Source organism: Condylura cristata, unplaced genomic scaffold, assembly GCF_000260355.1.
Source record: "Condylura cristata isolate star-nosed mole 26May11 unplaced genomic scaffold, ConCri1.0 scaffold00005, whole genome shotgun sequence".
Classification (NCBI taxonomy): Eukaryota; Metazoa; Chordata; class Mammalia; order Eulipotyphla; family Talpidae; genus Condylura; species Condylura cristata.
The window spans coordinates 31,778,039-31,790,801 of NW_004567106.1; the positions used below are offsets into that span (position 1 = coordinate 31,778,039).

Below are 12,763 nucleotides of genomic sequence, written 5' to 3' on the forward strand. Positions count from 1 at the left end.
GAATAATTAGGGCTTTATTACAGTAATGTTTCTCCCATTAGTTGGTTGTATATGTGTGTTTCCTGTCCAACAAATTATGAGCTCCTCAGGGGCTATAAGATACCATATACTTCCTTTGAACAGAATTGGTAAGTAGCACAGAGCTAGGCACACTGTATTGTAATGCTGACTGTTTACTCCCTGGAGTGCTGCATGTGAGTTGTGATTTCCTTCTATAATTCCCACAAGTCCTCAACAAAGTGGCTGAGAGCCCTGGTCTGTCTGGCAAGTCCTTTAGTTGCTTTGTATTTCCCTAACCTACATCTCTTTTCCAGTGTCTCCCAGACCCTCTAAGACCTGTCCTGTCCCCTTACAACCTTCCTCCCCATGTGGGATTTGGGAGACCACACAACACAACTGTAAACTACATGTCTGAATGATGATGTTTTAATAAGTCCTCTGGGCCAGTGTCAATAAGCCATGAAATATCACAAGTGGCTCATATGCACTAACTAGACTCCTGAAACTCAGGCGCTATTCCCTCAGGCTGGTGAGGACTTGGAGCAAGGAGCTCACGTTGCTCTGGCTCTGCTATTCCTGTTCAGGGGGCTGTCAGACGCCTTGGGCCTCTGGTCCAGTCAGTTCATTACTTTTAATGAGCACAAAATTCACCAAGACATTAAAATAAAATGAAACATCATTGGGAACTCTTGGACGTTCCATCCAATTGTTGCTTTAGTTCTTTTTTCCACAAGATTGTTCAAGAGGGTGAAAAAAAAAAAAGCCAATTCTCACTCCTGCCAATTTTATCCTAAGTAGATTTGGCATTATAAAGCTAACACACCCTGAACAATTTTTTTTCTTGCAGGTCCCTGGGGGCTATTGCCTGAAATTTATGTCAAAAATGACATTAAGGGCAGGGGAAGAGTATAAAACGAGGGTGGGGAAAGCATAAGGGACTAAGGTGATGGTGCGCGGTGACTTGGTGGAAATTGTATGGGGACTGCACTTGATGTAAAATATGTAGAGTTCTACATATAAAAAAATACATTAGTTAACTGGGTCTGTGTATGAATATTTTCTACTTTTTGGATATAATATTCATTTATTTGCCTTTTTTTCTTCCTTTCTTTTTTTTCTCTCTCTCTCCCTCCCTCCCTTCCTCTTTCTCCCGTCTTTTCTTCTTTTTGTTTTTGAGGTAATATTACTTTACAGCACTATATACAATTCAGAGGAATAGGTTCTGACTTCCTGAGGCAGGTATCACACATCCTCCCCCCTACCCCAGGGGCCCATCTCCCTTTTCCAGAAGACTTTGGGCCCTTTACCCCTTTTGTTCTCATTCCACCTGCTCTCTGGTGGCCTCAATTCTGTCTTTTCTAGACTTTTTTTTTTGGTTTAGTTTGGACAGTTCCTTTGTTGTGTTACTCAATATTCCACATGAGTGAAATATCTGATATTTATCGTTCTCCAACTGCATATTTCACCAAGCATAATCTATCTCAGTTCCATCTGTGTCACAGAATGTCAGGAGTTCATCTTATTTTTTTTTTAAGATTTATTTATTTATTCATACAGAACTGGGGTACAGGCCAGCGGTGCAGGGGCGGTGAGAGGCTTCACCAGAGACACAGTGGGGAGCAGAACAGGCAGATCAACGAAGTACACTGCTGAGGGGAGCAGCGGGCAGGCCAGGAGAGGTCTGCCGTGCCATGTGATCACCTCCGGGGCAGGCAGGGATCGAACTCATGCGGAAGTGGCTTAAGCTTCTTAGTGCTGTGCTTTAACCCGCTGCGCCACCAGGGAGGGCCACATCTTAAGATGTGTCATGTGCCACATCTTCTTAATTTAATCATCGGTTATTGGGCACTTAAGTAATTTCCATAACTTAACTTTTATAAGTGCTGCGCTGTGTAGAACTGCATATATCCCTTTGAAACAGATTTTCATTCTTTAAATAAATGCCAGTGAGTGAAATTGATGGACCCTGTAGTGGATCCCTTTTTAATATTTTGAGAAACCTCTATGCTATTTTCCACAGGGGTTGGGCTAGTCTACGCTCCCAACAACCGTTGCCAACATTTGTTGTTTTTGGTCTTGGACTTGGGTCATTTTCATAGGAATGAGATGGCATCTCACTGTGGTTTGGATCTACATTTCCCTGATGATAAGCGATGTTGAACATATTCTCAGGTGCCTTGTATGTCTTTTTTGGATAAGTGTCTATTTAGCTCCTCTGTCCATTTTTCAGTTGGGTTCTTTATTCTCTTTATATTGAGTTGTACAAGTTCTTCATAGATTTTGGGTATTAGCCCCTTGTCAGATGTAGGATGGGTGAATATTTTCTACCATTCAATAGGGTGTCCTTGTTTTAATCATAGTTTCTGTGTGCCCAAGCATTTTAGTTTGATGTTCCACTTGTTTACTTTTGCTTTTATTTTCCTTACTGTTGGAGTTGAGTCCCCAGAGATGTCTCTGAAGTCATATGCTATGGAATGTTTTGCCTCTGTTTTCTTCTATGTATTTAATGGATTCTGGTCTTCACCCAGGTTTTTTAATGCATTTTGTGTTAATTTTTATGTGTGGTAGGAGAGAGTGATCCAGTTTCATTTTGTTCTGCATATGGCTGACCAGTTTTCCCAGCACCATTTATTGAAGAGACTTTCCTTTCCCCCTTGTGTGCTCTTGGTTTCTTTGCATAGATTAACGGATCACACCCATGTTGGTTTATCTGCACTCTCAGTTCTAGTTCATGGTCTATGCGTCTATTTTTAATCCAGTCCCATACTGTTTGGAATATCATGACATTGAAATACAGCGTGAATTCTGGCAGCACGATACTGCCGTTCTCCGCCTATTATGGGGTTGCAGCCAATGTTCTGTTTTAGTTTTATTAATGTTCTTTTTTAGGTTTATTAATGTTGTCATACATTTTGGTGCTCCCTCTTTTAATGCTTATCTATTGATGAGTGTTATATCTTCCTGATGTACTGTTCCTTTAATCATGTAATCCCCATTCCTTTCTCTAGTTATCTTCCTTAGGTGGAACTTTTTTAAAATCTGATACAAGCCAAGTATCATCGTCCCTGCTTTTCTTTGTACTCTGTTTGCCTGTAGGATGGTTTTTGAACCATTCTTAGCTGCAATTTTTTATCTCTAACTATTTTAAATGTCATTTTTTAATTCTTGAGTTTAGGGTTTCCTCAGAGTAGTCAGATGTAAGTCTGATGAGGTTATCACTATAGGTTGTCTGCTTTTTCTCCATAGCCAGGCAATATTTTTCTTTTTTTGAACTCTTGCTAGTTTTAGTATACCATGTGTCTTGGTATAGTTCTTTTTACAGTTAGGTAACCAGTTGTTCTCTTAGCTTCATGGATTTGCATATTTAATTCCTTCCTGAGGTGAGGGAAATTTTTCCTCAATTACTTAATTGAACAGGCTGTGTTCCCCTTTATCTCTCTTCCCATTCTGTGATACTCATTCTTATGTTGGCTTTCTTAACAGTGCTGGTACTTCTCGATTTGTCTCTCTCTCTCTCTTTTCTTTTCCAGCTCCATCCAAGTTGCTGCAAAAGATATGTGTCTCTCTTTTTTGGTTGCTGAGTAATATTCTCTCTCTCTTTTTAAAGATTCCTTTATTCATACAGAACTGGGTACAAGCCAGAGGTACAGGCTTCACCAGAGACAGAGTGGGGAGCAGAATAGGCAGATTGATGAAGTACAGTGCTGAGGGGAGCAACGGGCGAGACAGGAGAGGTCTGCGTGCCATTTGGGTCAACTCCAGGGCGGAGAATAGAACTCGAACTGAAGCAGCTGGGGCCAGCCTGCAGTGCTGCATCCTAACCCTTTGCGCCACCAGGGAGGGTCCTGTTTCTCTTTTTAAACATCGCATTTCTCTGTCTTCTAACCCCTGGATTCATAATACATTATTGCATCCTTAAGGTCATTGATTCAGCCCTCATTTGATCTACTTCATTCCCATATCCTTCTCTTGAGTTTTTGGTCTCATTTGTTGTGCTCTTTATCTCCTGAGTTTCTTTTATTTTCTTCAATTTCTTCTGTTCGATTTTATTTTTCAGCTTATTAATTTGTTGTATTTCTTTGATTAACTTTGCTGAATTCTCTTGACTTGCTTTTCTAAGTTTTCTTCTCTCCCTTGAGTTTATTATAACAGTTCTGCTCTGTTGGATAGGACTTTAGTCTTCCATCTTTTTGTGTTTGGATTCTGGAGAATTATTCTTACCTTGTGATAGTATGTTCTCTTGAGGTCTTTCATTTCTATGTGTTATGTTATGTGTTTCTTTTCCTGTCTGCTCATTTTGCTCTCTGGTGTCTTCCTAGTTTATTAATGTTTTTATATTTTCAGCATTTGCTGAAGGAGTTAAACTATTTTACTGTTCTCACAGCTGGTACTGTGGATTTGTTTGATTTTTATTTTGGCCTTTCCTAGCTTTGTTTATACTGGTATCTATTTTATAGTTACTGGGAGGGAATTCAATGGATCCAGATATTAGCATAAATGAATTAGAGTTTAAGGTACCCCTGATATCCTTCTCTCTGGGGTTTGAGATTAGAGTTAGCATTCCCTGTGTTTTCAGTACACCTGGCAAAATAAACAACTAAACCAGAGGTGGGAAGAGGAAGTAGATCAGAATATTTGTTCCGATGTTAGCTGTATTATGGACCCAGCCTGTGTGGACACCCTAGCTCCCTCATAAGATTATTTCCTCCTTTCAGCATTTAATCAGTGCATCTCCTTTCCTAGTTCCCTGGCTCGGCTAACAACTCTGCTACCAGTTTCCTTTGCTCCAGCTCACAACTCCTAGGTTCCTTTCTCTACCCATCTCTATTCATTATAGTATAAAATTTTTCATTGTTGAACCTGTTGAAGTCTGTACTGGTTTCTGCTATCCAAAGGCTAGTTGCGCTCTCTCCTGTCTCTCAGACCTGTGTGTCTCTGGTTCACTGCTCCATGAGCTAGAGCTAGTGGAGCCTTGGCCCTGCTGCTGGTCCTCCTGGCTTGCAGCTGGACTGCCACAGCTGGTAGCTGTGGCTAGATCTGGAAGTGGCAGTATTCTTCCAGTTGGAGGCCAGGATTCTGCAGTTAGAAACTGGAGGTCGAGAGGAGTCTGGCTCTTGCACTGCTGGCTGAACTCTCACAATTAATGATGAGGAGCTTCCTGGCTTTCACTTATAGATCTAGGGGATAGAGGCTGGGCTTCAGCAGTTGGTAGCTGGTGCCTAGAAGGGCCTAGCTCTTGCCACTGGCAGCTAGAAGTTGGGAGCTGCCTCGTTCTCACTCATTCACCTAGTGGATGGAGCTTGCGGAACGAGGCTGTTGTATCCTGGCTCCCTTGACTCACCTGGAGACTGGGAGTGGCCAGTTTTTGTTAACCTAGCTGGTGGCTGAAGGCTGGACTCCCATGATAGGTGACTGGAGACTGGGAGTAGTCTGGCTGTCATGGTTGGTGATTGGGAGGCTGGTTCCCTTTTGGATATAAAATACTGGACACCCCAGCACCATGTAAGAATAGTAAGAATAGTAATCAGAGGAAGACAATTATTTTCTGAAGAGGGTGTAATGAAATTGTTACTTTTAGAATGCAAAGTAAATACAATGACTTGTAAAGAATTTTTAACTGATTCATTTCAGTGTCTAGTAATTAATAACTGTATTAGAAGTTACAGTGCCATATAATTTTAGGTTAATCGATCATGAAGTAGACACTGAACGATTTCTCACGAGGTTGATTTTGAGGATATTTGAATCCCCTGGCTATATACTTTGTCTATTTTTTTTTTTAAAGTTAGCAAATCTGGCCCTCCCTGGTGGCGAAGCCGGTTAAAGCACAGCACAGAGAAGCTTAAGCCACTTCCGCATGAGTTTGATCCCCGCCTGCCTGCCGGGGAGGTGACCACATGGTGTGGCAGATCTCTCCTGACCCGCCTGCTGCTCCCCTCAGCAGTGAACTTCGTCGATCTGCCTGTTCTGCTCCCCACTCTGTCTGTCTCTGGTGAATCCTCTCACCCTCCACATCTCTGGCCTGTACCCCAGTTCTGTACGAATAAATAAATAAGTCTTTAAAAAAAAAAGGAAGAAAGAAGTGAACAGTTGAATGATAACTCTTATTATTCAACATAACTTGTATTTGTGGAAGACAAGTTCATCAAGTTATTTTAAAGAAAAACAAGAGTGTGCTAAATGTAATTTATTGAGAGCTCCAGAATTGTGAAAATATCCCTAACTAAAGTTTGTAACTTCTGCAGGTAATCGCTCTAGCAGATGCAGTAGAGGAAAACCAAGACAATCTGTTCCAGTCATTCACCAGACTGAAAAGTGCCACCCATTTGGTGATTCTGCTGATCGGTTTGTGGCAGAAGCTTAGTGCCGACCAAATTGCTATTCTGGAAGCAACATTTCTGCCACTGCAGCAGGACACTCAAGAACTGGTAAGGACCCACAAGTCTGAGTGGTAACAGACAGCATTATTGAAAGGATTGTGGTTTTAGGAAGATATCACATGGCTATCATGTTTGCTAAGGTATCAAATGAAGGCTTTTCCCCAAAATCCTGTTTTCCTTTTCTTTAAGCCATTATAAAAATGTCAAATAAAGGCCTTTTTTTTTTCAAGACTTATTTTAAGAATAGTTATATAGTCCATTTTTATGTGGTATTCAGTCTATTTTTTATGTGCTCTTCAATCACTTAGAAGCCAGGGAAGCAATCATTTGACTGCCTAAGTGATGGCAATAAACCTTCAGATTAGCTAATCCTTTCCTTTTCTGCCAGAGAAAACAGTTTGACCACTTTAATTTGCTTAGTGTTCTTAAATTTAAATGTGACTTCAAGGGTTAGAGAGAACTGAGATAAATGACAGGAATATTTTTTCATTGTTGTCTATTGTCCTTTATATATACTTTTTAAATTCTTTGGCCTCTGAACAGGCCATTTTCAGAACAAATGGGGCAAAATGAGCCTTGGTGTGTGGGACTGTCAGTGAAGGATTATTCATGTAAAGATATCTCAGATCCCTTGAATTATAGCAGTCTATATGAACAGCAGGTGTTATGTTGGGGAACTTTTTGCAAAATTTATTTATAAAGAAGTATCTTGGAAACAAATTCATTTTTAATGCTGAAGGAAATCGTTTCAAGAAAAAAGTGATTTCAAATTCATTTTTAGACATAGATATGAGAACATGGTACTAAAAATAATAGTACTAAAACTAACATTTTTGAGTACTTACTAGGTACCAGGAGCTATTTTAAGTATTTTGCTAGTATGACATCATTTAATTGTAATCATGGCCCTTTAAGATAATTAAATTACTGTTTTCATTCCCATTTTATATGTGGGGAAACATAGTCTTTGAGAGTTAAGTACCTTTATGAAATTAGTTGTCTGTAGAGGCAAGATTTGAACTGAGAGGTCTGACTATTACTGAGGCACAGGTATTTAACTGGTATACTGTATTTTAGTGAACAGAGTTATGAATATGATTTGAAAATCACAAGCTTTGTCAGTTGAGTCTAATTTTCAACAGTTCAGTCAAAGGAATATCAGATTAAAAAAAGATTAAGCTCTATCCTACACCCTAAACAAAATACTATTTATCAGCCTAGATAAAATATTCATATGGAAGCAAGAGATTTGCAGTGCATATTTTTTTAGATAGAAAGTTACAGATAAAATTGGCCTTTGAGAAACTAGAAATTGGGACATGTTAACAGAAAATGAAGACTACAATGGCTAAGGTTACATTAATAAGTGGTACTATCACGTAGGAGTTCAGATCTAGTAGTCAAAAAGACATGGGTGTTTCACTTTTTGCTTCCATCACTGGACCCATCCAATAAGCTGCAGTAAGAGTTAAATAAGATAGTTAAATAGTATGCTGACTGTTTTGAGTCATTATTAAAAGTAGTTTATATATTTTATGTAAGTTAATTAAAGCCTAAAGTCATGCAAGGTAGATATTATTGCTTTTTCATGGTTATTTATCTGCTTCCTAGACTACAATTGAGGTCAGGAAATATATCTTACTCATTCTTACATTCTTAGGGCCTGGCACAGTGCCTGGCCAAAATGGAGTCAATATTTGTTGGGTGAATGAAAGGAGGGAAGTGTGAAAGCTAACAAGAGGTGACTTGGTGAACAGATGCAGTTGATATAATCTAGAACGTGAGGGAGTAGGATAGGGCTAACTATATACTTTACAGCACCCATTGCACAATAAAAATACAAATCCCTTATTTAAAAATGTAAGAAAAAGTGCTTTAACACTATTAAAATAGGTACTATGTTTTACTTCCTGCATTTTCTCTTTCATCATGTTTATTTGCTATTTTATGTTCTAAACACTGAAAAATTAAAATTAAAAAATTTTAGCCTGGATTTTACCATGAATATTTTAAATTTGTAGTGCCATTTTTAATACAAATATAATAATATTAAATTCATATGTGGATTAATAAAATTATACAATTTGTATTTCATAGTTCATACATATATACATATTTTACCCTTATGGAACGGTGGAGTTCCTGTACAAAACTTAACCTTCTTTATTTCACGTCCTAATATGCACACATCTAACGCTCTTTACCCTCAGCTAACTGATGAGTAAGAGCTGAAAGGAAATGAAGCCCTATGCCCCTCTATCTTTCCTTTTTTCTGGTTATCTTTTTAGCATAAGTGGTGGATAATATGGGGAAATAACAGGAGATAGAAAGGTTATCATGAACTTCCTTAATCAATCATGTTTCTTTGAATCTATCCTTCCCTCAAAACAAGTTGTGATTCAAAGGGAGTGCCTCTTTGGACTCTAGTGCCCCCTGCTGAGTCAATCTAGAAGTCACATAACTTCCTTCTCCTGAACTCCCACTCACTGTGGGGCCACGGACCTTCTGAGCTCATGGTAGCGTGAATGAGACAGACAGGAAGGAGGATGCATTTTCCCTGCTCACTTACATGCTTCGTTGTCTCATATTTAATTTACAAAATACAAGTTCAAACTAAAATTATAAGAATTTCAAGATGGCAACAAAAGACTAAACCAAGCATGGGATCCCCATGAACAAAGGGCCTATGCAGACTGAACAACTCACATTTTCCTGAAGGGGTTCCCGAAGCCCAAGACCAAAAGGGAGAATTTCCTCGAAATAAAGCTTCGCAAGTGTAGGCATTGAGTCCCAAAAGGGATTATGGTATTTCTAACTCCAGCTCTTCTTAAAACAACTCATTTTGCTGGGAATAGATAAATATGTTCATCCCTGTGGGCAGGTGAATGGATTTAACATCTCAAAACCCCCTTCTACCCTACCTTCTGCATTCGCTGTTGTCATATCTCCCAAAACACAGAGAGGAGAATTCTTCCTGCTCTCTCTGAATTTGGTGAGATTAGAAGGTGTGTATACTTATTATGTCTATTGAAGTCATTAACGAGACAGGACATTTGATAAAAACATAACTTGGAGAAGAATGAATCAAAAAAGACATTTTAATACTGCTTGTTATGCTCTTCGTCTTTAATTAGGTTGTGGTATTCATTTTGGATTTATACTGTTGAGACAGCTTATATATCTTGAGAAAAAAGGAATCCTTTTTCATTCTTTAAGACGTATGCATGCAGTATGTGGTTTTGACATGCTAGTTCACAATCCCTCACATTATGCCTTTAGACCTCACAAATAAATGTTATGTGATGGGTATCCCACTGAGATGTGAAAGTGAAATATGCAAACCTGAAATAACTTGGAAGGAGGGTGAGGCAGGGAAGAAAGGAGTCTCTGACCAGAAAGTTGAAAATATATCCCATATTGAAGTTATTATGATACCACAAAAATCTGAATGTAATTTAGACAGTTTGGTTGAGGGTGGATGGCAGAGTACATGTGTGAGGGGGAGATCTTTAGACATGTGGACAATATTTTCAGAAGAAGTCCTCTCAGCTCAAGGTTAGATATCCACACAAGTGTTGAGAGGTATAAGAAAGTGCTACTTTATTTATGTTTCAAGCAGTGTGTCATGGTTTGGTGTATTGTTATTTAGATGGCATGTGTCAAAAGGCAGGCTAAATGCTATAGTCAACTCTGTAATATTTTCTTTAAGGGCATCTGAGTCACAAAGCAAAAGTATTTAGAATTTATTATTGCTAATGAAAAATTATGTACATTAAAAATGTCATCCCATGGTAATACTCATCTATGGGATATAAAGAAAACAAACAAATATGTTAAAATCGTCTAAGATGGTAGCCAATTTCATATCTAGCTACTTATATTGAAATGTATATAACGTTAAATAGAATTAAAATTTCAGTCTCACTGGCTGTATTTCTGTTGCTCAATAACTGCATGTGTTGAGTTGCTACCGCATTGGACAGTATGGATAGAGATCATTTTTACCCTTGTAAAATGACGGGCTGTATCCGTCATTAAGAGACAAAGTTTTGTCATTTGGGTTAACACAATCAGCACATTTTAACAAGTTAAGAAAAGTGCAGACTGACTTTCAGTTAGGCCATGGTTTTTGTTTTAGCATCCCTTATTTCCAGTAGTCTGGGGCCACCAGGGTCCAAATACCATAACTGGATGTTCTCTGAGGAACAAGAAACTTTTTTTATAAGAGCTACTTGTTGACGCAGATGAACTGCTGAGTGTAGTTTTGAAGTATAACCTTTTATTATTATTATTAATTTTAATAAAAAACCACCATTTTACATCCTTGTACTATTTTGACAGTATGGGATTTCTCTCCATAAGTATGGTCAACATAGCTCTCCCACCACTCAAGTACTCATAGTCCTCCAACATAGTTCCATGTGTTCTTCCCCCACACATCCCCTATACACCCCTCAGTGCCTCCTGCCCTGGCTGCCTCAGATGAATGGTCAACTTTCAAGGGTTGGTTTTGAAGTTTGTTTTTGTCTGACCCTTTGTTTGTTCTCTTTATACTCCACATGTAAGTGAAGAACCTTTGGGGGAAGTGAATTCATCTACTAAAGACAGGCACTAGAGCTTCTTCTGCTTATAGGATCTTCGTAAACATTGTAACTCAGGAAATCTTTCCCAGTGAGCTTGCAGGGCAGTCTCAGAATCCTTTGAAATACAATAAACTAGGTAGCCAAGTAACTAGGTAAACTAGGTAACTTAGAGCTGGTAGGTGGGCAAACCCTCTTTTCCCTTCCTGACCTCTGTACACATCTGCTTCTCATTTTCCTTTTAACATCTTAGGTGGTTAAGATTCCTTAATAGAAAGTCCAGCAAATTGCAGGAGAACAAGCAAAAACAGTGTTGCTATTTCTAAATGACTATCTTAGACTTTATTTCTAATGTTCATTTATTTGCCTTCCACCTGACTCAAGGGATCTCCAATGAAAAGGGCGGCAGTGCTCTGGTTTGGGACCTGAGTATATACACAACTAGCACTGAAAACAAATTAACACATTGCACTGCATTTGCTTGACTTTGTTTCCTTCAAAAGACTTTCATATCTTTCGTAGAGTTTCTCTAGGATTTGAAAAAGAAATGCTGTACTGGGCTTTTAAGGGTTTGATTGTTACCTTCCCTGGTATTAAACTTTAAAATCTCCTGGGAAAATTAAGATGGAAATGTTTCATCAGCAGGGGAAGGAAATTTGGACCTTCAGCCATACTTTTTGATTGATTATTCCTCTTACAAACTGATAGGGAAAGAGAAACTTATTTTTAACATGTTCAACATGGTTCATGTGAGAAAACAGATGTTTATAATAGGAAATCCTATTGTGTGGAGGGACTTATCAAGTCTCACTCACAATGCTTAAGGACTTCTACGTCACAGGTCAGATTTGATGTAAGGGCCATTGTGCCTCCTGTCTGGATTGAGTGATGGTTGAGATGGCTAATCATTACTATTATTAATGACCTCTTCTTAAAAGGCAAACAAAAGAAGGAAGTCTGGTGTCAGTATCAAGCCTGCCTTTATGACCGTTAAAGTATCATCATAATTATAACTGTCTATGGGAACATAGTGCAGAAAGTAAATATTTTGGTAATTCCCATGATCTTAGCCAACAAGATAAACATGAAATAATTAGTTTCATATTCATAATGGCCACATACTTGTGCTGTTGCTTAGTTAGATGCAATTGACATTATAATTGTATAATATTTGATCTCATCAGACTTGAATATAACATAACATAAGAGGCTTTCTGAGTTGATTGGTGTTTTCAAAATTGAAATGCATCAGAATAAGTAAGAGCCAAGTAGAATAGAGTGTACAAATGGTAATGCATATTTTTAAAAACTTTTCTCATGTATATCAGATATGAAACAGTTCTTTAATGGACACAATGTTATTTATGCATTTTCAAATGCAGATGAAATAACAAAGAGTTGATTTATTGAATTTTAACTCTCAAATCCTAAAATCCTGTGTGAAATAATGAAAGAGTAAAACTCAACCACCCATAATGCATTCTCACAGAGCTTACCAGTTTGTTTCCTGACTAGAAATATTGGCATGAGTTCAACCTAGTGTGAGTCTACTAATTAAAGAGATGATTTTAACATTTCTGGGATATCACATTCTTTTAGAAATGTGCACATCCCTTGAAATGTCCTTTAAAATCGGACATTCCTCCGTGTTGTAATCACATGCAGGTTTGCACCTTCAGGTTGAATCAAGTCACTCCAGCAGGCTTTTGTTCATTTGGGAATGTTTCTAGAAACCCCTTTTGCTTGCATTATTCTATCTGACTTTCTGTGGTGCATTCAAAGTAGCATTTCTGCTCTCTGTGC

The 12,763-nt window shown here is 38.4% G+C and overlaps 1 protein-coding gene across 1 annotated transcript in view; it reads left to right on the plus strand.

Moving 5' to 3' along the window:
- The window catches only part of BBS9 (Bardet-Biedl syndrome 9), a 332,179-nt gene that overhangs the window by 248,347 nt on the left and 71,069 nt on the right, over positions 1-12,763 (plus strand). The window contains exon 20 of the mRNA XM_004677146.2: positions 6,246-6,428. Within this exon, the coding sequence (XP_004677203.1) occupies positions 6,246-6,428 (183 nt within the window). The remainder of the gene's footprint in view (positions 1-6,245; positions 6,429-12,763) is intronic.